This window comes from Osmerus eperlanus, chromosome 8 (assembly GCF_963692335.1).
Source record: "Osmerus eperlanus chromosome 8, fOsmEpe2.1, whole genome shotgun sequence".
NCBI classification, from domain to species: Eukaryota; Metazoa; Chordata; class Actinopteri; order Osmeriformes; family Osmeridae; genus Osmerus; species Osmerus eperlanus.
The window spans coordinates 15,102,059-15,124,750 of NC_085025.1; the positions used below are offsets into that span (position 1 = coordinate 15,102,059).

The 22,692-nt window shown below is 44.5% G+C and overlaps 1 protein-coding gene across 3 annotated transcripts in view; it reads left to right on the forward strand.

The window, feature by feature from the left end:
* The window catches only part of adgrg6 (adhesion G protein-coupled receptor G6), a 55,390-nt gene that overhangs the window by 32,148 nt on the left and 550 nt on the right, over window positions 1–22,692 (forward strand). For all 3 annotated transcript variants that reach the window (XM_062467791.1, XM_062467792.1, XM_062467793.1), the window contains 18 exons: window positions 155–243; window positions 352–404; window positions 590–625; window positions 766–914; window positions 1,157–1,268; window positions 3,004–3,092; window positions 3,318–3,519; window positions 3,741–3,906; window positions 14,801–14,938; window positions 15,202–15,318; window positions 17,567–17,612; window positions 17,726–17,832; window positions 17,920–18,047; window positions 18,663–18,931; window positions 19,259–19,361; window positions 19,619–19,902; window positions 20,166–20,267; window positions 20,478–20,633. In XM_062467791.1, the coding sequence (XP_062323775.1) occupies window positions 155–243; window positions 352–404; window positions 590–625; window positions 766–914; window positions 1,157–1,268; window positions 3,004–3,092; window positions 3,318–3,519; window positions 3,741–3,906; window positions 14,801–14,938; window positions 15,202–15,318; window positions 17,567–17,612; window positions 17,726–17,832; window positions 17,920–18,047; window positions 18,663–18,931; window positions 19,259–19,361; window positions 19,619–19,902; window positions 20,166–20,267; window positions 20,478–20,633 (2,346 nt within the window). The remainder of the gene's footprint in view (window positions 1–154; window positions 244–351; window positions 405–589; window positions 626–765; window positions 915–1,156; window positions 1,269–3,003; window positions 3,093–3,317; window positions 3,520–3,740; window positions 3,907–14,800; window positions 14,939–15,201; window positions 15,319–17,566; window positions 17,613–17,725; window positions 17,833–17,919; window positions 18,048–18,662; window positions 18,932–19,258; window positions 19,362–19,618; window positions 19,903–20,165; window positions 20,268–20,477; window positions 20,634–22,692) is intronic.

Sequence of the window (22,692 nt, forward strand, 5' to 3'; positions counted from 1 at the left end):
CCCATATAACTCCAAAACAGTCGAACAGTCTGAACACATACTAACACACCAGTAACCTGCTCTGCTGCACAGAATACTGTTACATGTGGTAGAAATCAGTTTGAAATGATCAAATATCAATGGTGGTGTGTCTCTCTCTTCCACTCCTCCACAGAGGGCCTCTTCTACAGAATGTCCTTCATGGTCAGCGACAGCGAGGCCTCACGGACCGAGGTGGAGATTGAGAGGACCGTGTCACAGTGGGTCAGTCTTCTCCTCCTCCTCCTTCTGTCCGCTCACAGCCACGACTGACCGGCCAGCACACTGACCAGACTGGTGATATTTTTTTTCTCTCTCACCCTTTCTCCTCAGCTGAACCAGACCTTCCAGAACTGGACCCACGCTGTCTATGTGGACTATGTTAGGTGAGCAGGAAGGGAGGAGCGTGCCATGGGGAGTTGTGTTGTTTGTGTGTCTCTCCCATCTCTGAGCTGTGGGACCCCTAACTGTGTCTTCTTGTTTCCTCTCTTCTCCTCTCCTCTCTTTTCTTCTGCTCTCTTCTCCTCTTCTCCTCTACTCTCCTCCTCTCTTCTCCTCTCTTCTTCTCTAGTGTCTATCCTTCTGGGGCGGAGAGAAGTGTTCAGAGGTAAACCTTCTATCGCCGTGCACGACAATCACGTCATGTTTACAGGGTTAAGGGACATGCAGGACCTGCAGGACCCCCTGCATGTCCGAGAAAACGACAAGAAAGATATTCATCGTTTGTTCCCCCCTCCTCTCTGTTAGTTATTCCTGCAACGCCTTGCTGGTGTACATCACCAGGTCTGTTTCCCTCCTCACACCGGGGGAGGCTGCCATCTCTGCACAGCTGCAGGCCAGCGCCCCCAGCATGGGCACCGGCCTGGTGGTCTCCACCGTCGCAGTACAGTCTGTCGGTAGGCGGTCATACATATACACACACACAGACTCACACACACTCACAGACTCACACAAACAGAAACACACACACACTCAGAGAAAAACAGAAACAAACACATGCACAAAAAACCTCAAACCCAGGCACACACACACACACACACTCCTAACATGGACATACACAGACGTGTGTACACCGTTGTAAGAACATACACAAAACGCAAGTGTATCAGTAGTCTAAGAGGTACCCCTACCACGTCAGATAACTGTCCTGTGGAGACCCCCCTCCACTACCTCTGGCCAGAGAGCAGACCCACCGTGACTCAGTATGTACCCTGCTTCCCCAACAAAGACCAGAACGCCTCCAGAACCTGGTGAGTCACACACACTAATCGATACCGTATCTGCTTTTACCTGACTGAGATAATTAAGTGATGTAATTTAAATGTGTTTTTATCACTCTGTCTGACTGCAATGGATTAATAGTAAGTAAGTAAGTAAGTAAGTAAGACTTTATTTATATAGCACATTTCATACAAGAATTGTAGCTCAAGGTGCTTTACATAAAATCAATAAAAACAATAATACAAGTGATAAACAATTCAAACAAAAATAAAAATCCCAATAAGATCTCTGTTCAAGAGAGAAAACAACTTTATAAAGTAGGAAAACCCTTTTGAGATAAAATTACTTAAATGCTTCGGTAAAAAGGTAGGTTTTAAGCTGTCTTTTAAAAATGTCTAGAGTGTTTGCTTCCCTAATATTTATGGGTAATTTGTTCCATAGTTTTGGGGCGTAATTGACAAAGGCCGAATCACCAATCTTCTTATGACTGCTTCTGGTGACCTCTAATAGGCCTGCATTTGATGATCGCAGTGTTCTAGCTGGTGTGTAGTTTATAAAGGAGTTAGCAATGTAGCTAGGTCCTTGTCCGTGTAGAGCTTTGTATGTGAGGAAAAGGACCTTAAAGTCAATTCTGAAGGTAACAGGGAGCCAGTGTAAAGTAGCTAGGACAGGACTAATGTGTTCTCTCCTTTTAGTTTTGGTTAATAATCTAGCTGCAGAATTTTGAATGAGCTGTAGTCTTTCAGTGGTTTTCTTGGGAAGACCAGTGAAAAGTGCGTTACAGTAGTCCAGCCGGCTGGATATAAAAGCATGAATTAACTTCTCTGCATCATTTTGGTTTATGAATGGTCATACCTTTGCTATATTCCTCAGGTGAAAGAAAGCTGTTTTGGTCACTTTATTAATGTGAGAGTTGAAATTCAAATCTGAGTCCAGGATTACACCGAGACTCGTCACCTCTGGTTTAAGACAGGGGGTTAAGCCTCCAAGATTCTTAATAAGCATCTCTCTTTTGGATTTGGGGCCACATAGTAGGACTTCGGTTTTGTCTTCATTTAATTTAAGAAAGTTATCATTCATCCATTTGTTTATTGCCAACAGGCAGTTGGTAATGGAATTGATGGCCGTTGCATCGTTGGGTTCAGTGGATATATATACGTAGTTGTGTGTCATCCGCATAGCTATGGAAATCTATGTTATGTTCTCTGATTATGTCGCCGAGTGGTAACATATAAAGAGAAAAAAGTAATGGACCTAAGCAGCTTCCTTGAGCAACACTGAGATCTAACAGGATAAGGATAGAGACTTTATTTGCATCAGAGTTTAGTCTGAGGTCGCTAATTATTTTGGTGAGAGCAGTGTCAGTACTGTGATATTTCCTGAAACCTGACTGTGAGACTTCCAGGATGTTATTTTCTTCAAGGAAAGAATTTAATTGGACTAAAACTATCTTTTCCAGTACTTTACTAATAAATGGAAGGTTTGATATTGGTCTGTAATTTGCAATTTAATACATCTTCGAAACGAATTACCTGACTGAGATAGATAGAGAACATGCACAGACACCCAGAGACAAGCAGATACCCACAGATGCCATACACCCACAAGCAGCTTAGAGTTTTCATTACAGACACAAGACAGTGTTTGTTCTCCTCAGAAAAGAAGATGAATTCCTGCTTCTCAGTCAGGTCTGTGACTCATCAGTCTGTGCTTGATTGCAGTCACAAGTTCACGTAACAGTGACATATTTCTGTGTGTCCTCAGTGTGATCAGCCCACAGAATTACACAGCTTACTGGGACGCCCCAGACCTCAGTAACTGCACCGACATCGATACCATCGAGGTGTCAGCAGGTAAGGCTAATAGCACCCCACCTACCTACCTACCACACACACACACAAACACACACTTAAAAGTCCTCTTTGACTAAACTTGTCTCTCTTCTTCAAACTTTTCTAATTCAACGACCAAGTTTATGTAAAAGTCGCTAAAACTGGCACTTCCTGTCTCTTAAAGTCCCTTTAGTCAAATAAAGGAAGACATGTTTAATAATCTGTCTCTGTCTCTCTCCCTGTCAGAGAATGCTGCGGAGGTGGCCGTTCAGCTTGCCGACATCACAAACAACGAGCTGTCCAATGATGAGGTGTCTAAGGTGGTCACCAAGGTGAAGGAGCTGGTGGGCGTGGCTAAGATCAATGCCACCTTGGCCACCACCGTGGTCACCATCATCTCCAATGTCATGACCAGCTCCAACACCGCTCTGGCTGCTGCCTCCGAGAGGTAGGACACGGCTCTGCTTTCTTCTTTCCCTTTCTCTCTTTCCCCCTTCTCTCCCTTTGTCTTCTTTACTGTTTTTTTACTCTCTTGCCCTCCCTCTCTTCTCCTTTTCTCTCCTCTTCTCTCCTCCTCTCATTCCTTTCTTTTACTCCTCAATGCCTACGTCCTTGTCCTCCTCTCCTCTCCTCCCCTTTTGTTATAGTAGCCCTCCCTCTATCCCCTAGGGCTCTTAAGACAGTGGATGAGCTGATGCAGAAGATAGAGTTTGAGGGCGCTTCGGTGAGGATCACGTCTAGAAACCTGGCCTTGGGCATCTCAGCCCTCAACGCCAGCCAGTTCAACGGGACGTCCTTCAGTGCCTTCATAACCCCGAACACCACTGACCCACAGGTACAACGCACCCATACACCCACACAGCTATCCATCAGCGTAGCTAGCTGGAATTCCTTTCATCAGTTGCGCCATCCATCCATGTGTGGACGATCCCTGTTCTGAATGTAGTAGATCAGCCTTTCTCACCCCTGGTCCTCAGCCCTGCATGTTTTAGATGTTTACCTCTTCCAACACACCTGAAAAAAAAGGATCTTACCAGGCTTCTGCTGAGCTTGATAACGACCCATGCATTTGAATCAGGTGTATGGGAGCAGGGAATCATCTGGAACTTGCAGGGCAGGGGGTCCCTGAGGACCAGGGTTGAGAAAGGCTGTAGTAGATGATTGCTGTAGATCATTATTTTCTCTACCACGATTTATGGATTTTTGGTAGAACCACCTCATCTGGTGGGGTTACAGAGATGCGGTTGCCCTTATGAGCCAAAGTGGAATTCTCCACTGATGTGGCTCCCATGTTCCACTGTGAGCCCGAATATGACTCATCTGACACTTCTTTCTTCAAGTTTTCCCATTTTCCTGGCGGGCTACGGTGGAAAGGAAGGCAGCAGTTGAGGAGAGGAGGAAAGGTAGAAGTGGAGTAGAGGATAGGGGGCAGATAGAGGAGAGAAGTTGAAGAGGCTAGCTGAAGATAGAGGAAAGAAGAGGGCTTGATTAGCAGGAAGGAAAAGCAGAATAGAGCAGAGGAGGATAGCTGGTGCTGGGTAAATAATGGTGGTTAGCTGAAGATGAATGAGAGGAGAGGAGGTGAACTGGATTACTAGGAGAGGAAAGGAGAAGGGGAGGCAAGCTGTAGCTGGAAGTGGTGACTCAGAGAACGTTTTCTCTCAAGGACATGCTGTATATTGGTACAAGCCTACCTCAGTCTCTCGTTATTTTCTCGACCGTCAACACATCCAAGCACATGCAGGTGACCTCAGGACCTGCCTGTGACCACATACTCTCGTCCACACATTCACAGTTGCGTAAGAGACGGCAAACTGACAAAACTCGTGACTGTCATGGAAAAAATCAAGGCGTGCTCATTTCTTCCAAATATTCGTCAAGGTAAAAATATATTTTCTCATCTCTCTTCGTCTGACACACGTGGCGTCTCAACAGAGTAGTTCTCGTGTGCCTCTCTCTCACCATGTCCCCTGGTACGGAACAGGGATGTGCCAACATTGTGCCAACCTGGCTTTAACCCTTGTGTTATCTTTGGGTCATTCTGTCCCATCAGTCATTGTGACCCACCGTCATATTGCGACAAATTTACCGCGTACAAAAACAAAGTGAAGCATTTTCTTTTAACCGTTGGGCTGTCTCAGACCCCCCAAAGGTTAAAAGAAAATTATTGGTGGCCAAGCCGCGAAGCGGCGAAGCCACCTTAAGGGTTTCTACGTATTCTTATTGGGTGTGCTTTGCCTTCGGCAAGGGCACAACCTTTGTTCTCTCACATATATATTTATTATTATTTATTTTTGCCCCCCTAAATCTTCGTCAATATTTGGCCTACATAGACAACCTAGGTGTCAAAAGTTTCGTCTTGGTAGCGATTGAGTTGCTTGTATTTTTATTTACGTTCCGTTGCATGGTTTAGGCTCAAGATAAGTTTTTGTGGCGAAAAGTGAAGCTAACGGTGGCTAATTTGCTAGCCACAGTCACTGACGTTACTAACGTCACTACGTCACTAACGTCACAAAAACACGCGTGTCTACCTGTAGCAGAACATTCGTTTCGCATCTGTTAACTTGGGGGATAGCTAGGCTAACTATAGCTTTACTGCAAGGCAGCTGCAGAAACGCCACAAGCAAAGAGGCCAGGGTGACTATTTACTCATTTTACTTTGTGATGTGAAACACAATTGTGAAATGTAATGTACAATATTAGCTGATATTATTAAGGAAGTAGGCCCACATCTACTTTCGGAAACGGTAGTCTAGTATTTCACTTAAGCATTAGCATGACATTAGCCTCTGTTGCCCGGGCAACACATACTACAGTGGTCTATGATGCATCTGTTTTCAATCGTTAAAATAAACATTCCTCACAAATACATTTTCGTTGTAGGATATATTATGACATTACATTACAAGTAAATTATTTGTTGGTGAAATTATCATTACCTGTGGTTTCAAACCAGTGTTGCTCACTGCAACGCTGTAGCCTACGCGAGATACACTACAAAAACATCTACACAGCTGTTTAGGAAGTCAAACGGCGACAGAACATGTTCGGCACTCCCCTTACTTAAATCAAAAGTCTTTCAATAGGTGAAACTATCTGACTACTAACCTGAACTTCATTGCCACAGCCTAAACTTTGTCAATCTGTTCATGAAAATAATTAATTTCAGCCTAAACCGTACAACGGAACGTTAAATCAAATTCAACCAACGCAATCGCCACCAAGACGAACACAGCAGTAGTCTAGTACTGTACCGTAGTAGTACAATTTACCGGGGCAGCTTCTCCACACAGGGCTATATCGCATTTTGCGTTGTTAGTAACAATGATCGCTACCAGTGAGATTTTTATGAATGAGCGATTCTCCACTAAATAAATGTCAAGCTTATTTACGTTTTTGGGGGCATATTTTCAGTTAGCAGATGGTACTGTTTGAATCGCGATTCCATCTTCTACTGCCGGTAACGTCGTTGAATAGTCTTCAAAGGGGGTTCTTTATTAATGAATGAATGCAATATGAGTAGGCTAAATGCCTGAAAATATCACGAGAAGGGAAAAATTTAAAAGGAAGTTTAAGTCATAGAGATTAGGTCAATTTTTACACCGGTCTGCCAAATTTATTCGTTTTGATTCAGCTATGAGGCTGCCTCTTGCAGGGGAAATGAGAAGACATCTATTTCATTCTACGCTTCACTCGTATTTTGAGTTGTAAATGAGCAGCAAAAAAAAGATGCTTTTAAATCTATGTAATCTTTATAATTAATAAGTATGCATTTTTATATAAAATACACAGGAATATCAGTTGTAAAAATGTAATTAAAAAACGGACCCCTGTGCAACCGACGCAAGCAAGCACACCGTACAATTTCCCCAGAAATTGTACCCTCTAGTTATTATTGGGTGTGCTTTGCCTTCGGCAAGGGCACAACCTTTGTTCTCTCACATATATATTATTTATTTATTTTCGCCCCCCTAAGGATCAGTCAATATTTGGACTACATAGACAACCTAGATGTCAAAAGTTTCGTCTTGGTAGCGATTGAGTTGCTTGTATTTTTATTTACACTCCGTTGCACAGTTTAGGAGGTTACAACGTTTTTGTGGAAAAAAGTGTCTTCTGTCAACGAAGGGTACCAGTGCTAGCCTACGTCACTACGTCAGCACACATTAGCAACGACGCATGGATACAACGTGATAGAGACGTTCTAGAACGCAAATTGGAGCTTGGATTATGAGTGAAAAATGGCAACCCCCAAAATTACCAACCATTGGGTTTTGTTGAGAAAGCAATTTCGAGTGGAACTGCAATCTCAGATTTTTTATTTAGGCCGTGAAAGTCTTTGTAATTCTAGCGAGTGCGGGTCGCCTGTGAGACTGCCTAGGCGGCAGCCATGCCAGCGTCATAGTAGTTTAGTATTTTCGTAATTTTATAGTTCGGTCAATTCTACACCAAAAAACAGAAGGAGGGCAATGTTATGACGATATCACTATTGTGAAGACAGCCTGATGGTGAGATTTTAATGTAGGTTGCTGTAAAAACTTTGGTTTGCTACGTGAGAGCCCCGTCAGCCTCCGTTGACGATTGCGTCAGCTGTTGTCGATCTCTGATGAGTATTTTCAATTCTACATCAAGAATCAGAAGGAGGGCAGTGTTTTAAAGATATGGCGATTGCGAAGATAGCCAGCTGGTCGGCATATTTTTGTGATTTGTGTAAAACTTGGAATTTGAGTGACACCGCGGCTTGTTTTGACGTTAGCCTCAGTCAGACTCGGCTCGCCCACTGGCAGTGTGTAGTACTGTCTTCAATGCCACAGCTAAACTTAATGTCAAACGTTCTCATTTCCGGCACTTTCAAACAATCAGTGAAATGTGGAGCAACAGCAGCTAGCTTGCCTTTAGCAAACTTATTTTGAATTAGCCATTTCCCCCTACATTAATGTCAAACTTATTTACGTTTTGTGGGGCATATTTTCAGTTAGCAGACGGTACTGTTTGAATCGCGATTCCATACTGCCAGTGACAACGTTGTTACAGTAGCTTGTTTCAAAGGGGGTTCGCAGCTGTTTCAAAGGGTGTTCTTAATGAAATATGCAATATGAGTAGGCTAAATGCTTGAAAATATCACTAGAAGGGAAAACTTAGAGGACGGACCAACCTACAACCGACGCAAGCAAGCACGCCCTACAATTTCCCCAGAAATTGTACCCTCTCTAGTTATTATTACACATCTGTCATGGGAGTCTATGGCAGCGCCAACCACATGGTCAGAAGTTGTGAAATTTGGCACACTCTTTGGGACCAGTCCCCTCATCAATTTCACCAAGTTTCATGTCTCCATTTCAAACCCTCTAGCGCCACCAATGGGTCAAAGTTGAAGGTGTGTTTACACACGTTACTTTTGAACCATATGCCGCATTTTCCAAAATGAGGTATCATTGGATTCCCTGGATCAAGACAAGTTCAACGCACTCTATGACGTCATACCCAGTCATATAGATTCTCCGCCATTTTGAATGTTAAGGAGAAACGTTTTTTCGCTACTCCTCCTACAATTCTTGTCGAAAAATTGCCACAGATGATCTTCAGACCAAGCCTCACAAAAGTTATCCCCTGGAGCTTTGATTTTCACAACCATTTGTTAGTTACAGCCAATCAAATTCAGCAACTGATCCGGAAAAAGGGAAGTGAGGTCATATCTTAGTGAATCTTTGATGCATTGACTCCAAACTTGGTGTACGGATTCATGACCCTGTTATTAAGAGGTCCGAAAAAGGTAGGGTCATTTGAGCTCTAGGGGGCGCTACAATAGGCAAAACTGGGTTTTGAACAATAACTGTTGATTTGTTTGTCGTATTTAAGTGATTCCTATGTCTCGTGATATCTTAGGAGATCCTGTGTCTGACGCATGTTAACGCATGATACCAGACGAATTGATGAGGCCGCCATTTTGAATGAATGAATTAAACTTTTTTCCCTACTCCTACACAATGTATCCAATATTCACCAGATTTGGCACAGATTATCTTCAGACCACAATCACATCAATGTCAAAATAGGACTGAATTACAGCTGTTGGGGCAACAATTTGGGACAAATCTGACCACGCGTGCCACAGGAGAAATGGCTTACTTTTTGTATACAGTAACTGTACAGAGCAATTCCCAGCGCTGAAAATGGCTCACTGGAATAAGACGGGCTGCTTTGAAGTGCAAGGTCGTAGGTTCGAATCCAAGTCTCAAGAATGTCATGATACTGGTTTATCTGTTTAGTGATGCCAGGTATGCGACAGTAGCTGTAGAGCAGTATAATCATAATGGTCACGATAATGTTTCATTCTCAGGGGATTTATACTCAGAGTCAGATTTATTGTGCTTTGTCGATATAGTGATGCTACATCTAGCCAGTGCATCGGATTTCGTGCATCATAACTTCTGAACAGATTAGTCATAAATCACAAGATTGCTCTCCTGATTCTACGTGGCATACTAAGTCGGAATATATCACACTGTCCCGTGTCTGCCATTTTGGGCGTCGGCCATTTGGAATTTTCATAAAAACAAACTCCTCGTTCGCCGTTGCTCCTATTTTCATGGATATGTAATCAAATCATTTTCAGACCACAATCACCTTGACATGTCAAAATAGGACTGAATTACAGCTTTTTATACTTGGGTCAAATCTGACAACGCTTCCCACAGGAGAAACTGCTTACTTTGTTTTATACAGTAACTGAACACAGCCTTTCCCTGCAGTGAGAATAGCTCACTGGGATAAGATGGGTTTCTCTGAAGTGCAAGGTCATAGGTTCGAACCCAGCCACAGTCATCAAGCATGTCATGATACTGGTTTATCTGTTTAGTGAAGCCAGGTATGCCACAGTAGCTGTCTAACAGTATAATGGTAATGATCATGTTTCATTCTCAGGGGATCTATACTCAAGAAGTCAGATTTATTGTGCTTTGTAGACATGTGTCCTCTAACCTCTAGGGGGGCGATCCCATGTCTGACACATGTTAACTTGTGATACCAGCCTAATTGATGCCGCCATTTTGAATGAATTAATAAAACGTTTTTGTTCACTCCTCCTACAAAATGTATCAAATATTCACCAAATTTGGGACAGATTATCTTCAGACCACAATCACCTTGACATGTCAAAATAGGACTGAATTACAGCTGTTTAAACTTGGGCCAAATCGGACAACCGCTTGCCACGGGAAAAACTGCTTATATTTTTACCCAGTAACTGAACTGTGATTGCAGCACTGAGAATCGCTCACTAGGATAAGTTGGTGTCCTGGCAACGGCAAAGTCAGAGGTTCGAATCCAGCCAAAGCCGACGAGCTTGTCATGTCTCTGATTCTCTGTTTAGCGAGACTGTAAGCCACTGCAAAGGAAGCCAGGTACACCGCAGTCGCTAGTTACCTGTAGTCAAGCTACAAGCTATAGTCAATGCAATCCTCACACAAACTATCAAAATTATTTTAGATTTTCGAAACCGTTTGTCCGGTACAGCCAATCGAAATCGGCAGCAGAGCCGCCAAACAGAAAGTTGTGTCGTATCTCAGCAAATCTTTGATGGATTCACGCCAAACTTGCTGCATGTACTTGGAACACTCTTCTGAGGATGTCGAAAGTTTCTTCTGGGTCATCTGACCTGCTTGGCCACCCCATTGCTGCTTGCAGCTATATTTTTTATTTGTTTTTGTATTGGGTAAAATTGGGTAAACACAACGATGGTTCGTTATGAACCTTTGGGTCATGTGACCCGAAGGCAGCACAAGGGTTAATCAGAGCCAATTACAGATCCTTTCTCATGGACATAGTCCTCTGCAGGGCAAGGCCCCCCTGGAGGGCTGCTTGGTGGGGGCTGTGTGTCCTCCAGATGGCATGGTTCAGTACCAGGGGACCATAGGGGAATACTGGGCATGTGACAGGGCCATCAGAAGTACTTGATACAAGAGTCAATAGTGGTTTATGATGTAAAGCCAGTATATTCGGATCATCTTCAAGGGGTAACTGAAAACTTAAGTTGGGGAAGTTTGAAAAATCTCAAATATTAAAGCAGTCGGGGAAAAACACACAGGGCACACCGATTTCTGGCATAAGAATAATTATTTACATTTATGCATTTAGCAGACGCTTTTATCCAAAGCGACTTCCAAGAGAGAGCTTTACAAAAGAGCATAGGTCACTGATCATAACAACGAGATTGCCCCAAACATTGCGAGTAGCCAAAACATGAAGCATACATTGTGGAAAACCAAATAAGTGCCAAAGGGAAGAACCATAAGAGCATGCAGTTAAACAAGTTACAATTAAACAACATGAAACTCCCCACAAGAGTGCAAGAGTGTACCTGTAGAAAAAACAATCAACAGTAAAAATATTTCACAGCGAGTACAAGAATTTGAAACCGTTACAACTAACCAACAAGAGCAACAAGTCTCTCAGTACGAGTCATTGTTATCCTGGAGGAAACTAACTTCAGGTCCAGCCAAGCATTCCTAAGTGCCGTTGTACTCCCGGAACAAGTGCGTCTTGAGCCTTTTCTTGAAGGTGGGGAGACAGTCAGTGTCCCTGATGGAGGTGGGGAGTTGATTCCACCATTGGGGGGCCAGACAGGAGAAGAGCTTGTGTTGGGACCGGGCGCTCTTGAGCAGTGGGACCACCAGACGGTTGTCAGAAGAAGACCGTAGGTGGCGGGGGGGGGGGGGGGGGTGTAAGGCTGGAGGAGAGACTTGATGTAGTCGGGTGCAGTCCCGTTCACCGCTCGGAAGGTCAGTACCAGAGTCTTGAATCTGATACGGGCCGTGATGGGAAGTGGAGGGAGATGTGGAGCGGGGTAACATGGGAGCGTCTGGGTAGATTGAAGACCAGACGGGCCGCCGCGTTCTGAATCCTCTGGAGAGGGCGGGTTGCGCATGCTGGGAGACCGGCGAGCAGCGAGTTGCAGTAGTCCAACTTTGAGAGGACAAGTGCTTGGACTAGCAGCTGGGTGGAATGCTCAGATAGGTATCTCCTGATCTTCCGGATGTTGTGTGGTGAATCTACACGACCGGGAGACCGCAGCAATGTGGGCTGTGAGGGAGAGCTCGTCATCCATGGTCACCCCTAGGTTCCTGGCAGAGGATGAAGGGGTCACCGTCGCCGATCCCAGGGTGATTGAGAGATCGTGGGAGATGGAGGGTTTGGCCGGGATGATGAGGAGTTCTGTTTTGGCGAGGTTCAGCTGGACGTGGTGCTCGGTCATCCAGGCGGAGATGTCTGTGAGGCAGGCCTCGATCCTAGCTGAGATCCCCGGATCAGTCGGGGGGAACGACAGGTACAGCTGCGTGTCGTCAGCATAGCAGTGGTAGGAGAAGCCATGGGAGGTGATGATTGGTCCAAGCGAGGTGGTGTAGAGGGAGAAGAGGAGGGGTCCAAGGACGGATCCCTGTGGGACACCAGTGGAGAGCTGGCAGGGGCCTGACACTTTGCCTCCCCAGGAGACCTGGTAGGATCTTCCCGACAGGTAGGATGAGATCCACTGAAGTGCAGTGCCAGTGATGCCCATCTCAGAAAGTCTGGCCAGCAGGATTTGATGGTTAACCGTATCAAACGCTGCAGAAAGGTCCAGCAGAATGATGACGGATGACCTCAAAGCCGCTCTGGCAGACTGGAGGGCCGTGGTGACTGACAGGAGGGCAGTTTCTGTGGAGTGGCCGGTCTTGAAGCCCGATTGGTTGGGGTCAAGCAGGTTGTTCTGAGAGAGGAAGTTTGACAGGTGGTTAGATACAGCGCGTTCAATTGTTTTAGCAAAGAAGGGTAGTAGTGATACCGGTCTGTAGTTCTGGAGGACAGCTGGGTTACTGGAGGGTTTTTTGAGTAGAGGGCTAACTCTGGCCTGTTTGAAGGCAGAGGGGAAAGTGCCGGAAGTAAGAGAAGAGTTAAGGACATGGCGAAGAAAAGTTATGATGGAGGGAGAGATGGTTTGAAAGAGAGGGGAGGGGACTGGATCAAGGGGACAGGAGGTGGGGCGATGAGAGAGAATGAGGTCAGAGATCTCTGCCTCGGACAGGGGAGAGAAAGCGTTTAGACATTTAGTTGGGTCAGTCATAGAGGGTGAGTGGGTAGGAAAGGTGGGTTCAGGGAACCGACTGCTAATGTCAGCAACTTTTTTCTCAAAGAAGGAGGCGAAGTCGTCTGCTGTCAGGGTGGAGGGGGAGGGTGGGGGAGGTGGGTTAAGAAGGGTGACTTGAAGTCGACGGCCTGCGTTCCTTCGAGGTGGATGTTGAAGTCCCCAAGGAGTATCAACGGTGTTCCATCATCCGGGAGGACGCTGAGGAGCATGTCCAGCTCCTCCACAAAGTCGGCTAGCGGCCCTGGTGGGCGGTAGAGGACAACTAAAAATGCTTTGATAGGATCAGTTAGCATCGCATCTGGTCTTCAATCTACCCAGACGCTCCCATGTTACCCCGCTCCTAATCTCCCTCCACTGGCTTCCCATCACGGCCCGTATCAGATTCAAGACTCTGGTACTGACCTTCCGAGCGGTGAATGGGACTGCACCCGACTACATCAAGTCTCTCCTCCAGCCTTACACCCCCCCCCCCCCCCCCCCCCCCCCCCCCCGCCACCTACGGTCTTCTTCTGACAACCGTCTGGTGGTCCCACCGCTCAAGAGCGCCCGGTCCCAACACAAGATCTTCTCCTGTCTGGCCCCCCAATGGTGGAATCAACTCCCCACCTCCATCAGGGACACTGACTGTCTCCCCACCTTCAAGAAAAGGCTCAAGACGCACTTGTTCCGGGAGTACAACGGCACTTAGGAATGCTTGGCTGGACCTGATGTTAGTTTCCTCCAGGATCACAATGACTCGTATTGAGAGACTTGTTGCTCTTGTTGGTTAGTTGTAACGGTTTCAAATTCTTGTACTCGCTGTGAAATATTTTTACTGTTGATTGTTTTTTTTGTTTTGTTTTCTACAGGTACACTCTTGCACTCTTGTGGGGAGTTTCATGTTGTTCAATTGTAACTTGTTTAACTGCATGCTCTTATGGTTCTTCCCTTTGGCACTTATTTGGTTTTCCACAATGTATGCTTCATGTTTTGGCTGCTCACAATGTTTGGGGCTATCTCGTTGTTATGATCAGTGACCTATGCTCTTTTGTAAAGCTCTCTCTTGGAAGTCGCTTTGGATAAAAGCGTCTGCTAAATGCATAAATGTAAATGTAAAATGTAAATGCATCGCAGCTGTGCTGAGCTAAGGCTGTATTAACTCTCCAGAGTGGTTTGACTTAGACAGCTGCAAGCCAGAGAGAATCACACCTCGCTTGAGACTTTAATAACGGGACAATTATGACTTATTTTCTTTTCAATGTGTAAACATTATCCCAAGATGTCCTTTACCGAAACCAAAGCCAGAATCATCTTGCTCCTGAAGCACTATGGCGAAGAGTGCTAAAGACCAGGCTAAAGACTCACCTATTTTCTCTAGCCTTTTTATGATTGCTCTGGGGTTTATGTCTGTTTATATTTTATGGTTTATATTTATATCACTTTCTTTTTTAATAATTACTATTTTAGCTCTTTGAACTCTATTTTATGGTGTATGTGTAATTGTCAAACGCTCTGTGAAGCCCTTTGGCCAGCCATGTGGCTGTTTGTAAATGTGCTATATAAATAAACTTGAACTTGAACTTCAAGCCCCCCACCCCCCCTTTTACTCTCTTATCTCTCTGTCCAGATCGACTTTGAGTCCGAGCAACTCAATCCTTTAGCTCAGGTCATCCTCCCTGCCACCCTGCTCAACAACCTGACCCTGACGGATTCAGACATCTCCAGAATCAACTTCATGTTCTTCAGCAAGATTGGCCTGTTCCAGGTGGGTTGATGTTTAGGTTGTTCCTTCTCAAGCCTTCTCAACATTTCTTCAAACTTAACATATACCTCAATGCACAGCTTCATAATATGGGTTATTCAGCAAGGATTCTCAAACTATACCCTATCTGGAGCTACCAAATGTTTTTTGCCAATCTGTACCACTGCTCCACCATGGCATGTTAAGAAAGCCTATCAATCCAAGCTGGAACTTGTTCCTGTCCCCAAGTGTGAATTCAAACTCGCCATTTTGTTTTCCTTCCTCAGAACGAGCGGGATAGTCTGTCTCTCAACAGCTACGTGGTCGCCAGCAGTGTAGGAAACTACACTATTCGAAATCTGAAGGACCCTGTGAAAATTGAGATTGTCCACCTCAACTACCAGGTAATGCACTGGCCTGGTCTATCACCTGAACAACCAGGTTTTGTGCTGGCCTGGTCTATCATCTGAAAAGCCTTGTACTCAACTGGCCTGAGGCCTGAACCATAAAGCGAGTTTACCGAATAAGCCAGGCTTCTGTCAGTTAGTCTGAGTCATTTCTAGTTCATTCGGTTTCATAAAGCCAGCTCAACGTAGTTCGAACTCAGTTACTTTGGCAAGTTATGCTTCGAAACTAGCCTGGGCTGTGTTTCTCGATAACGATGGATCGTAGCTTTCTGCGTGCAAAATAACTAACGATCGTTATTTCTTACGTGCTCTATGGCTACGATGGCTTCGGGAAACGGCCCGTAAAACTAAGATCCGTCGTACGATGGATTCTACGATCAACTTAGGCTTACAACGCTTTTGGGAAACGCAGCCCTGGTCCGGGGCAGGCAAACTGTCTTAGCCCGTGTTTTTGCTTAACCAGACGATCCTGTAACACAGGGGTCCCCAAACTTTTTTCTGCGAGGGCCAGATAATTTTCCTTTCTTTAATGTGGGGCCGGGTCGGTCTATAACAGAAAATTACATGAGCCGGAGTAACTACCAGTATTATTGTGGATATTTTATTATGATTTTAAATGTATTTATTATGCTAGATTAGTTTATTATTTTGTTATGCACCATACATCCGTACATATCAAGGGGTATATAGCCTATTAAAAGAGCATTATTACTATCGTAATGACCTTTTTTCATATTCATTGCTATTGAAATCAAAACATTTACTTACGTATGCATATTAATCTTATTTTTTATTGTCTCTGGCATTGTGCAGAGGGCCGGTCCAAATGCTTGGGCGGGCCGTATTCGGCCCGCGGGCCGTAGTTTGGGGATCCCTGCTGTAACACGTGACCCAACGGGAAAACAATGATTTACCACGGACATTCTCAACTTTTCATTCTCCCTCAGTTCAATATGTAGGCTACATTTATAGAAAATCAACTTACAATACATAGGCTACAACATTTAGCTTAATGCACTAAACAATGATGAACAACGATTTCAGAATGATAGAAAACCTACATAGTCTACGTTAAACGTATGTCTTTATGGTAGTTTGTGATTTCAAATGTTTAGGCATCAGGCATATAGGCCTATATCTTAATCTAAATTATCCCAGTATAATTATCATAGCTACATAATTGTTAACAGTAGCCTACAATTGCAAAACAAATCTAAATCCATAGCTTTACATCTATCCTTCACTTTCCCGACACAAAAACCATGTTAAAAAGTTAGGCTACTGGATAATTTATTGATTAATAGTAGGTTATTTATAAAACAATTTCAAAAAAGTCTATTTAATTTAATGTGTTTAGAGGGAGTCTGTAAAAAAGGACCTCGACTTACGTAGCCTATCGTTCACGTCAATCATGGCGTGTCATTTTATTTTGATGAAGTGGTGGATGAGGGAGCTGCTTAAAGGGAACATTCTTTCTGAAAGAAGTCACGTGAACATGTGCATTGCTTTTTGCCGTGGTGGATCTATATAATCCATGTTCTACCTCTCGGCTGCTTAAGAATAGGGTGCACACGCAATTATCTTGACTACTTAAGTCTGACTTGAATTAGTAGGATTGCATGAGCTGAAATTGGCCTTTATTGAACCGCTTTAGTCCCGCTTGACTTGTTAAGCTACTCAAGTCAAGTTTGAGACTTTAAGTCCAGGCTTTTTGAGCGGCCTTTATGGAACAGGCCTCTGGTCTATCACCAGATACAGTCTATCTACAGAACAGGATGTCTTTGTGGAATATGTACACTTCTGATGGAAAGATGGAGAAACATAACTTTAGATCATTTACAGTATCCCAGCAATCCCATCTGTATCTCAGAAACATATTTTAGTATTTACACACCTGACTATATATGTAGTGCACACTCTTTTATGGATAGCACACCACAACACAAGTTTGACAATTATTCCACATGCCACACACAGTTCACCTCTGCTTGAAAATCCTCTCATCTCTCCTGCTTTGTTTTGTGTTAACATCAATTGCTGTCCATGCCCAAAGAGAGAAATCTTCAGTTTGTCTCAACTTAGCTGGGGAGTTGATTGCATCTTAAAGACAAGTGGCTGTTTGGCAGACTAAATACACACAGACTAAATGCTACAGGGTCTGTCTGCCTCTGAATTTGGAAATTGATAGATTGTGTGTGTGTGTGTGTGTATGTGTGTGTGTTGCGTGTGTGTGTGTGCCTTTCAGCATTCCCCAAATCCTGTTTGCATGTTTTGGGATTTCACCATGAAAGGTGAGTTTTATCTTTTCAAGCCTCGTTGTCTATATATTTTACGATGAAACAGCCAACATAGTTTGATGGTTTTGCTTGTACCATTACATGTGAGATGTTCCTGTTCCCACTAGATAGCGCTGGGGGCTGGAACAGTGAGGGGTGTCGCGTCGGTCCTGACTCCAATGGCAACAAGACTGTCTGCCTCTGTGATCACCTCACACACTTTGGTATCCTCATGGTAAGACCTACTCCTACTGCATGGAAACATCAGACCTCCAAACATCTTTTTTGTGGACTAAACACAAACGTATGTGGGTGTGTGTAGGATATCTCTGGAGCAGCTGCCCTAATAGACGAGCAGAACACCAAGATTCTGACCTTCATCACCTACATCGGCTGTGGCATCTCCGCCATCTTCTCTGCTGCCACGCTGCTCACGTATATTGCCTTCGAGTGAGTTTTTCTGCCCCATGACAGATCTCCATAATGACCAGTAGAAAACCAATAGATCTCCTCAATGACTAGTAGAAACAGATAAAGACCAGTAGAAACCAATAGATCTCCATAATGACCAGTAAAAACCAATAGATCTCCTCAATGACTAGTAGAAATAGATAATGAATTGTACAAACAGGTAGATCTCCATAATGACAAGGAGAAACCAATAGATCTCCTCAATGACTAGTAGAAACAGATAATGACCAGTAGAAACCAATAGATCTCCATAATGACCATTAGAAACAGAAACATATAATTAATGACCAGTAAAAACAGACAATGACCAGTAGAAACAAATAGATCTCCATAATGACCAGTAGAAACAGATACATCTCCATTATGACCAGTACAAACAGATTAATCTCCATAATGACCAGTAGAAACAGCTATATCTCCATAATGAACACTAGAAACAGGTAGATACTGATAATGACCAGACAATCCCAAAAGATCTTGCTAATGAACAGTTGAAACAGATCTTCTTAACAACCAGCAGAAACACAGTACTTCCGGAGCTGCAACCGAAAACAGTGTCCACTCCAGCCCTTCACCTCTTCCTTTCCTCAACAGGAAGTTACGTCGCGACTACCCCTCAAAGATCCTGATGAACCTTAGCACGTCCCTCCTCTTCCTCAACATGCTGTTCCTATTGGACGGCTGGCTGGCGTCCTTAAACATGCATGGGCTGTGCGTGGCCGTGGCGGTCTTCCTGCACTACTTCCTGTTGAGCTCGTTCACCTGGATGGGTCTGGAGTCCATCCACATGTACATTGCTCTGGTGAAGGTGTTCAACACCTACATACGCAGATACATCCTCAAGTTCTGCATCGTAGGATGGGGTAAGGGACCTACCTTATTGGTCAATGGAAGAGGTGTAAAAGGTCCGGTTCAGGAAGTAGAAAGTACTACCACTAGTTGGGCCTACTTGTGCACTAAACTGGCTAATTCAAATAACTGCTCTGCTTATTAGCACAGGACTTTAGAGGAGGTTGGTGGCATCAACAGACACATGTAGAACCAATAACTGATTGGTTAATCCTAACCATTGATTTGTCCTAACCATTGCTTAATTTCTCTGTTTGCAAAATCAGTAATTGAGATTAAGTAGGTTCCCTCCTGTAGTACCAGTAGATGACCAGTAGGGGTCTCTCCTGTGTGTGATACAGGTCTGCCTGCAGCCATAGTGGCCATGGTGGTGGCGGTGGACAGGACGTCCTACGGGAAGCAGGAGTACGGGCGCGGAGACACCGGACAGGGATCCTCAGAGTTGTGAGTAATTTATGATGAGTAATCTATCATCTGTTCAGGTATGCAGTCCTGTCTTGGATTTATAGAAGGCTACTGATCCTCTCTTTTCTGTCTCCGCGCCAACAATCTGATCTAAAAACTGTTTACTGACCCTCTCCTCTCTGTCTCTACCAACGATCTAATCTAGAAATATAATGACTCAGACCCTCTCCTGTCTGTCCCTGCCAGTAAAGTGATAAAGACCCACCCTTGTACCCTCTCCTCTGTGTCCATGCCAGCTGTTGGATCCAGAGCCCCGTGGTGTTCTACGTAACGTGCGTGGGCTACTTCTCGTTGGTTTTCCTGATGAACGTGGCCATGTTCATAGTGGTCATGATTCAGATCTGTGGCCGCAACGGCAAGCGCAGCAACCGGACGCTGCGGGAGGAGGTGCTGCGGAACCTGCGGAGTGTGGTCAGTCTCACATTCCTGCTGGGCATGACTTGGGGCTTTGCCTTCTTCGCCTGGGGGCCCGTCAATCTGGCCTTCATGTACCTGTTCACCATCTTCAACTCCCTGCAAGGTAACACACAGGCATGCACACTGTGTCTTTGGTACGGTGGTGTGTATGGTCGTTTGGGACTCAGGCTCAAACCTTGGGCTCTCCTCGAAGGTGTCGCCGTCTTTTTCCAGTAGAGGTCAGCGTGGGACAGTGTCAGACCAACAACAAAAAATAACTCAACCTCGCCTTCTCTTCATCCCTTATTTCTCTATCCTCTCTATGCCTCTCTCTCTCTCTCTCTCTCTCTCTCTCTCTCTCTCTCTGCCTCTCGCTCTGTTCTTCAGGTCTGTTCATTTTCGTGTTCCACTGTGCGCTGAAGGAGAATGTACAGAAGCAGTGGAGGAGATACTTATGCTGCGGACGCTTCAGACTGGCAGACAACTCAGGTGACAGACAGTCAAACAGACACAGATTGACACACACACACAGACAGATGGACAGACAGAGAGGCATGCAGGCTCGTCTAGTGACAGATGGACGATGGATGGACTGACAGACAAATACAGGCCGACAGGCTAACAAAACAGCCGAGCAACAGTCAAGCAAAAGTAACTCTTATTTTTGTACGTGCGTGTTTGTGTTCTCCTCTTCTGCAGACTGGAGTAAGACAGCCACAAACAACACTAAGAAGGTGAGCTCAGACAACCTTGGCAAATCTCTGTCCTCCAGCTCTTTTGGATCCAGTACTGCCAACTGGACCTCCAAGGCCAAAGCTACACTCAACCCCTTCACGAAACGCAACAGCAACATAGGTACACAAAAACCATACTCACACACGCACACACACACACCACCTGGTGTCAGAAGGTGAAGTGTGCTTTCATATCGACCTATCTGATATGCTGTATGTGTATTTATGTTTGTGGTGTGTAGAGAGTTCCAACCAATAGCAGGAGGAGAGGCCAGTGGAGGTAAACTGCATCAGAGCCAATCAGAATGCATCACTGCGTGTGATATGTGTTATAATTGGCCCGTCACCCCTGTGAGGTCACACAAGTCTGGATTCAACTTAATTTCCCGTGAACATATCCATATCCATCTCAACCTAACATGACTTGGCAAATAATTTGGACTCTAACGGAAATAACCATTTTACTGAGTGGAAATTAACATGTTAAGGATGACCCTGGCATGCTTGGTGGTTGGTTACAAACACCTTGTTCTCACAGTAAAATTGAATCCAGTTTTATGTGACATTTTACGGCAAAATATTCTGCTCTGCCTCGGTCTCTCATTTTAACAATGTTCATAACAGATTTCCTTGACTATTAGAGAGAGTCCCAGTGTAAATAGAACACTGAATGAGTAAGTAGCGATACGAGTTTGGTTGTTGACAGAGCTGGCCAAATGAGAGAGCTTGGTAGAACAGCCAGTTTGCCTGGTGTGGACATTGTCACTGCTCCTACCACACTAATCTTGCTGGCACCAGAAGAGTTCATTGCCTTTACTACTGCTTTAGCATCACTCTGGTAGCCTGGCACAGACGCACACACACATGATTGAAATTCACAGCTTGCAATTCTCCACTGTTGTCTAGTCTGTGTGTGTCTGTGTTTTGTGTGTGTGCTCGTTCCTGGCCCACATCATTCAATAGGCACAGCCCAATAAAGCATATTGAGTTGCATAATCAGAGGATGTGAGGAGGTGTGTGGTATGTGTTCCACGTTTAGAATCTGAGAGGTCTCGCTGTTAAAGCCTGACCATGGACCTGCCTACACGTGAAGAATCAAAGCTTTAATCAGAGTCTTGTATGTGAACTCTGAGATACCTCCACCATGATGGATCACACACCATCACTGGGCTCCTTGTTCTATCAATACCTCAGAAATGCGATGATCAGGGATAACTCCCACACTTTTTAGATGAGTTAGGTCACGCCGTTATGAGGAGGGATTGCATATAGGCAGGTATAACCTTTAGCTCTTGCTTCCAGTCGTGGAGGTGAGTTATTCAGTGATGACCTCCAGTGATGTTATCTGTCTTACCAGTGCACTGTTGGCCCTTGGGGTGGTTTGATAGTGATGATACCTTTTGGTATGATTTATTAGGAACCTCTTTGGGGCTAATGGGGACCCATGGAGAAAGGAATGAGTCATAGTCTTGATTATACAAGGGTTCAAATCTCTGCTTGATATCTGTAAAAGGACTGCGAGTCACTGGTCTTCTGCAGGAAAGACATACAGTATCTTGCTGAGTCTAGAATGTTTTCTCAAGGAGACAAGCGAGGAGCAGTGTACCGTAGCTAGCTATCTGCCCGGCACGGTCTATCACCTGGCTACAACCTCAACATCCAAGGTTTAGACAGAGAGGACTGCATGTATGGATATCAGTTGAGCATACAAAGTTCTGAGTACTGCATACCGTCTGAGGGTGTGTGAACATGAGTGTGTGCATAGGAATGAGTTCCCAGCAGAATGTGCAGATGCATGCGAACACCCGCTGAGAAAATATTGCCTTTCGGTTTTAAACAGTAACATTGGTCCAAACATAACCTAACATATTTGCTGACCAAAGAAATGTAAACAAAAAGGGGTAGACTATAGGTGCTACGACACACTTTGTACAAGCTTAACATGGTTACTGTTTAAAATGGATACCACCCACTAAAGCCATTGTGTATACATGAATTATACATATCGTGTATATGATTCTATTTTTCCACTGGTCATCACTTTAAGTCCCTTATGTGTGTGCCTTGTAAGTTCAAGAGTTAAATTAAATGTTTAATGTATGTATTATATTACCATTTTTACGATGTTGTTACAGTATTGACGAAGTTGACTACAATTCTGGGTAACACCTAACTTGGTT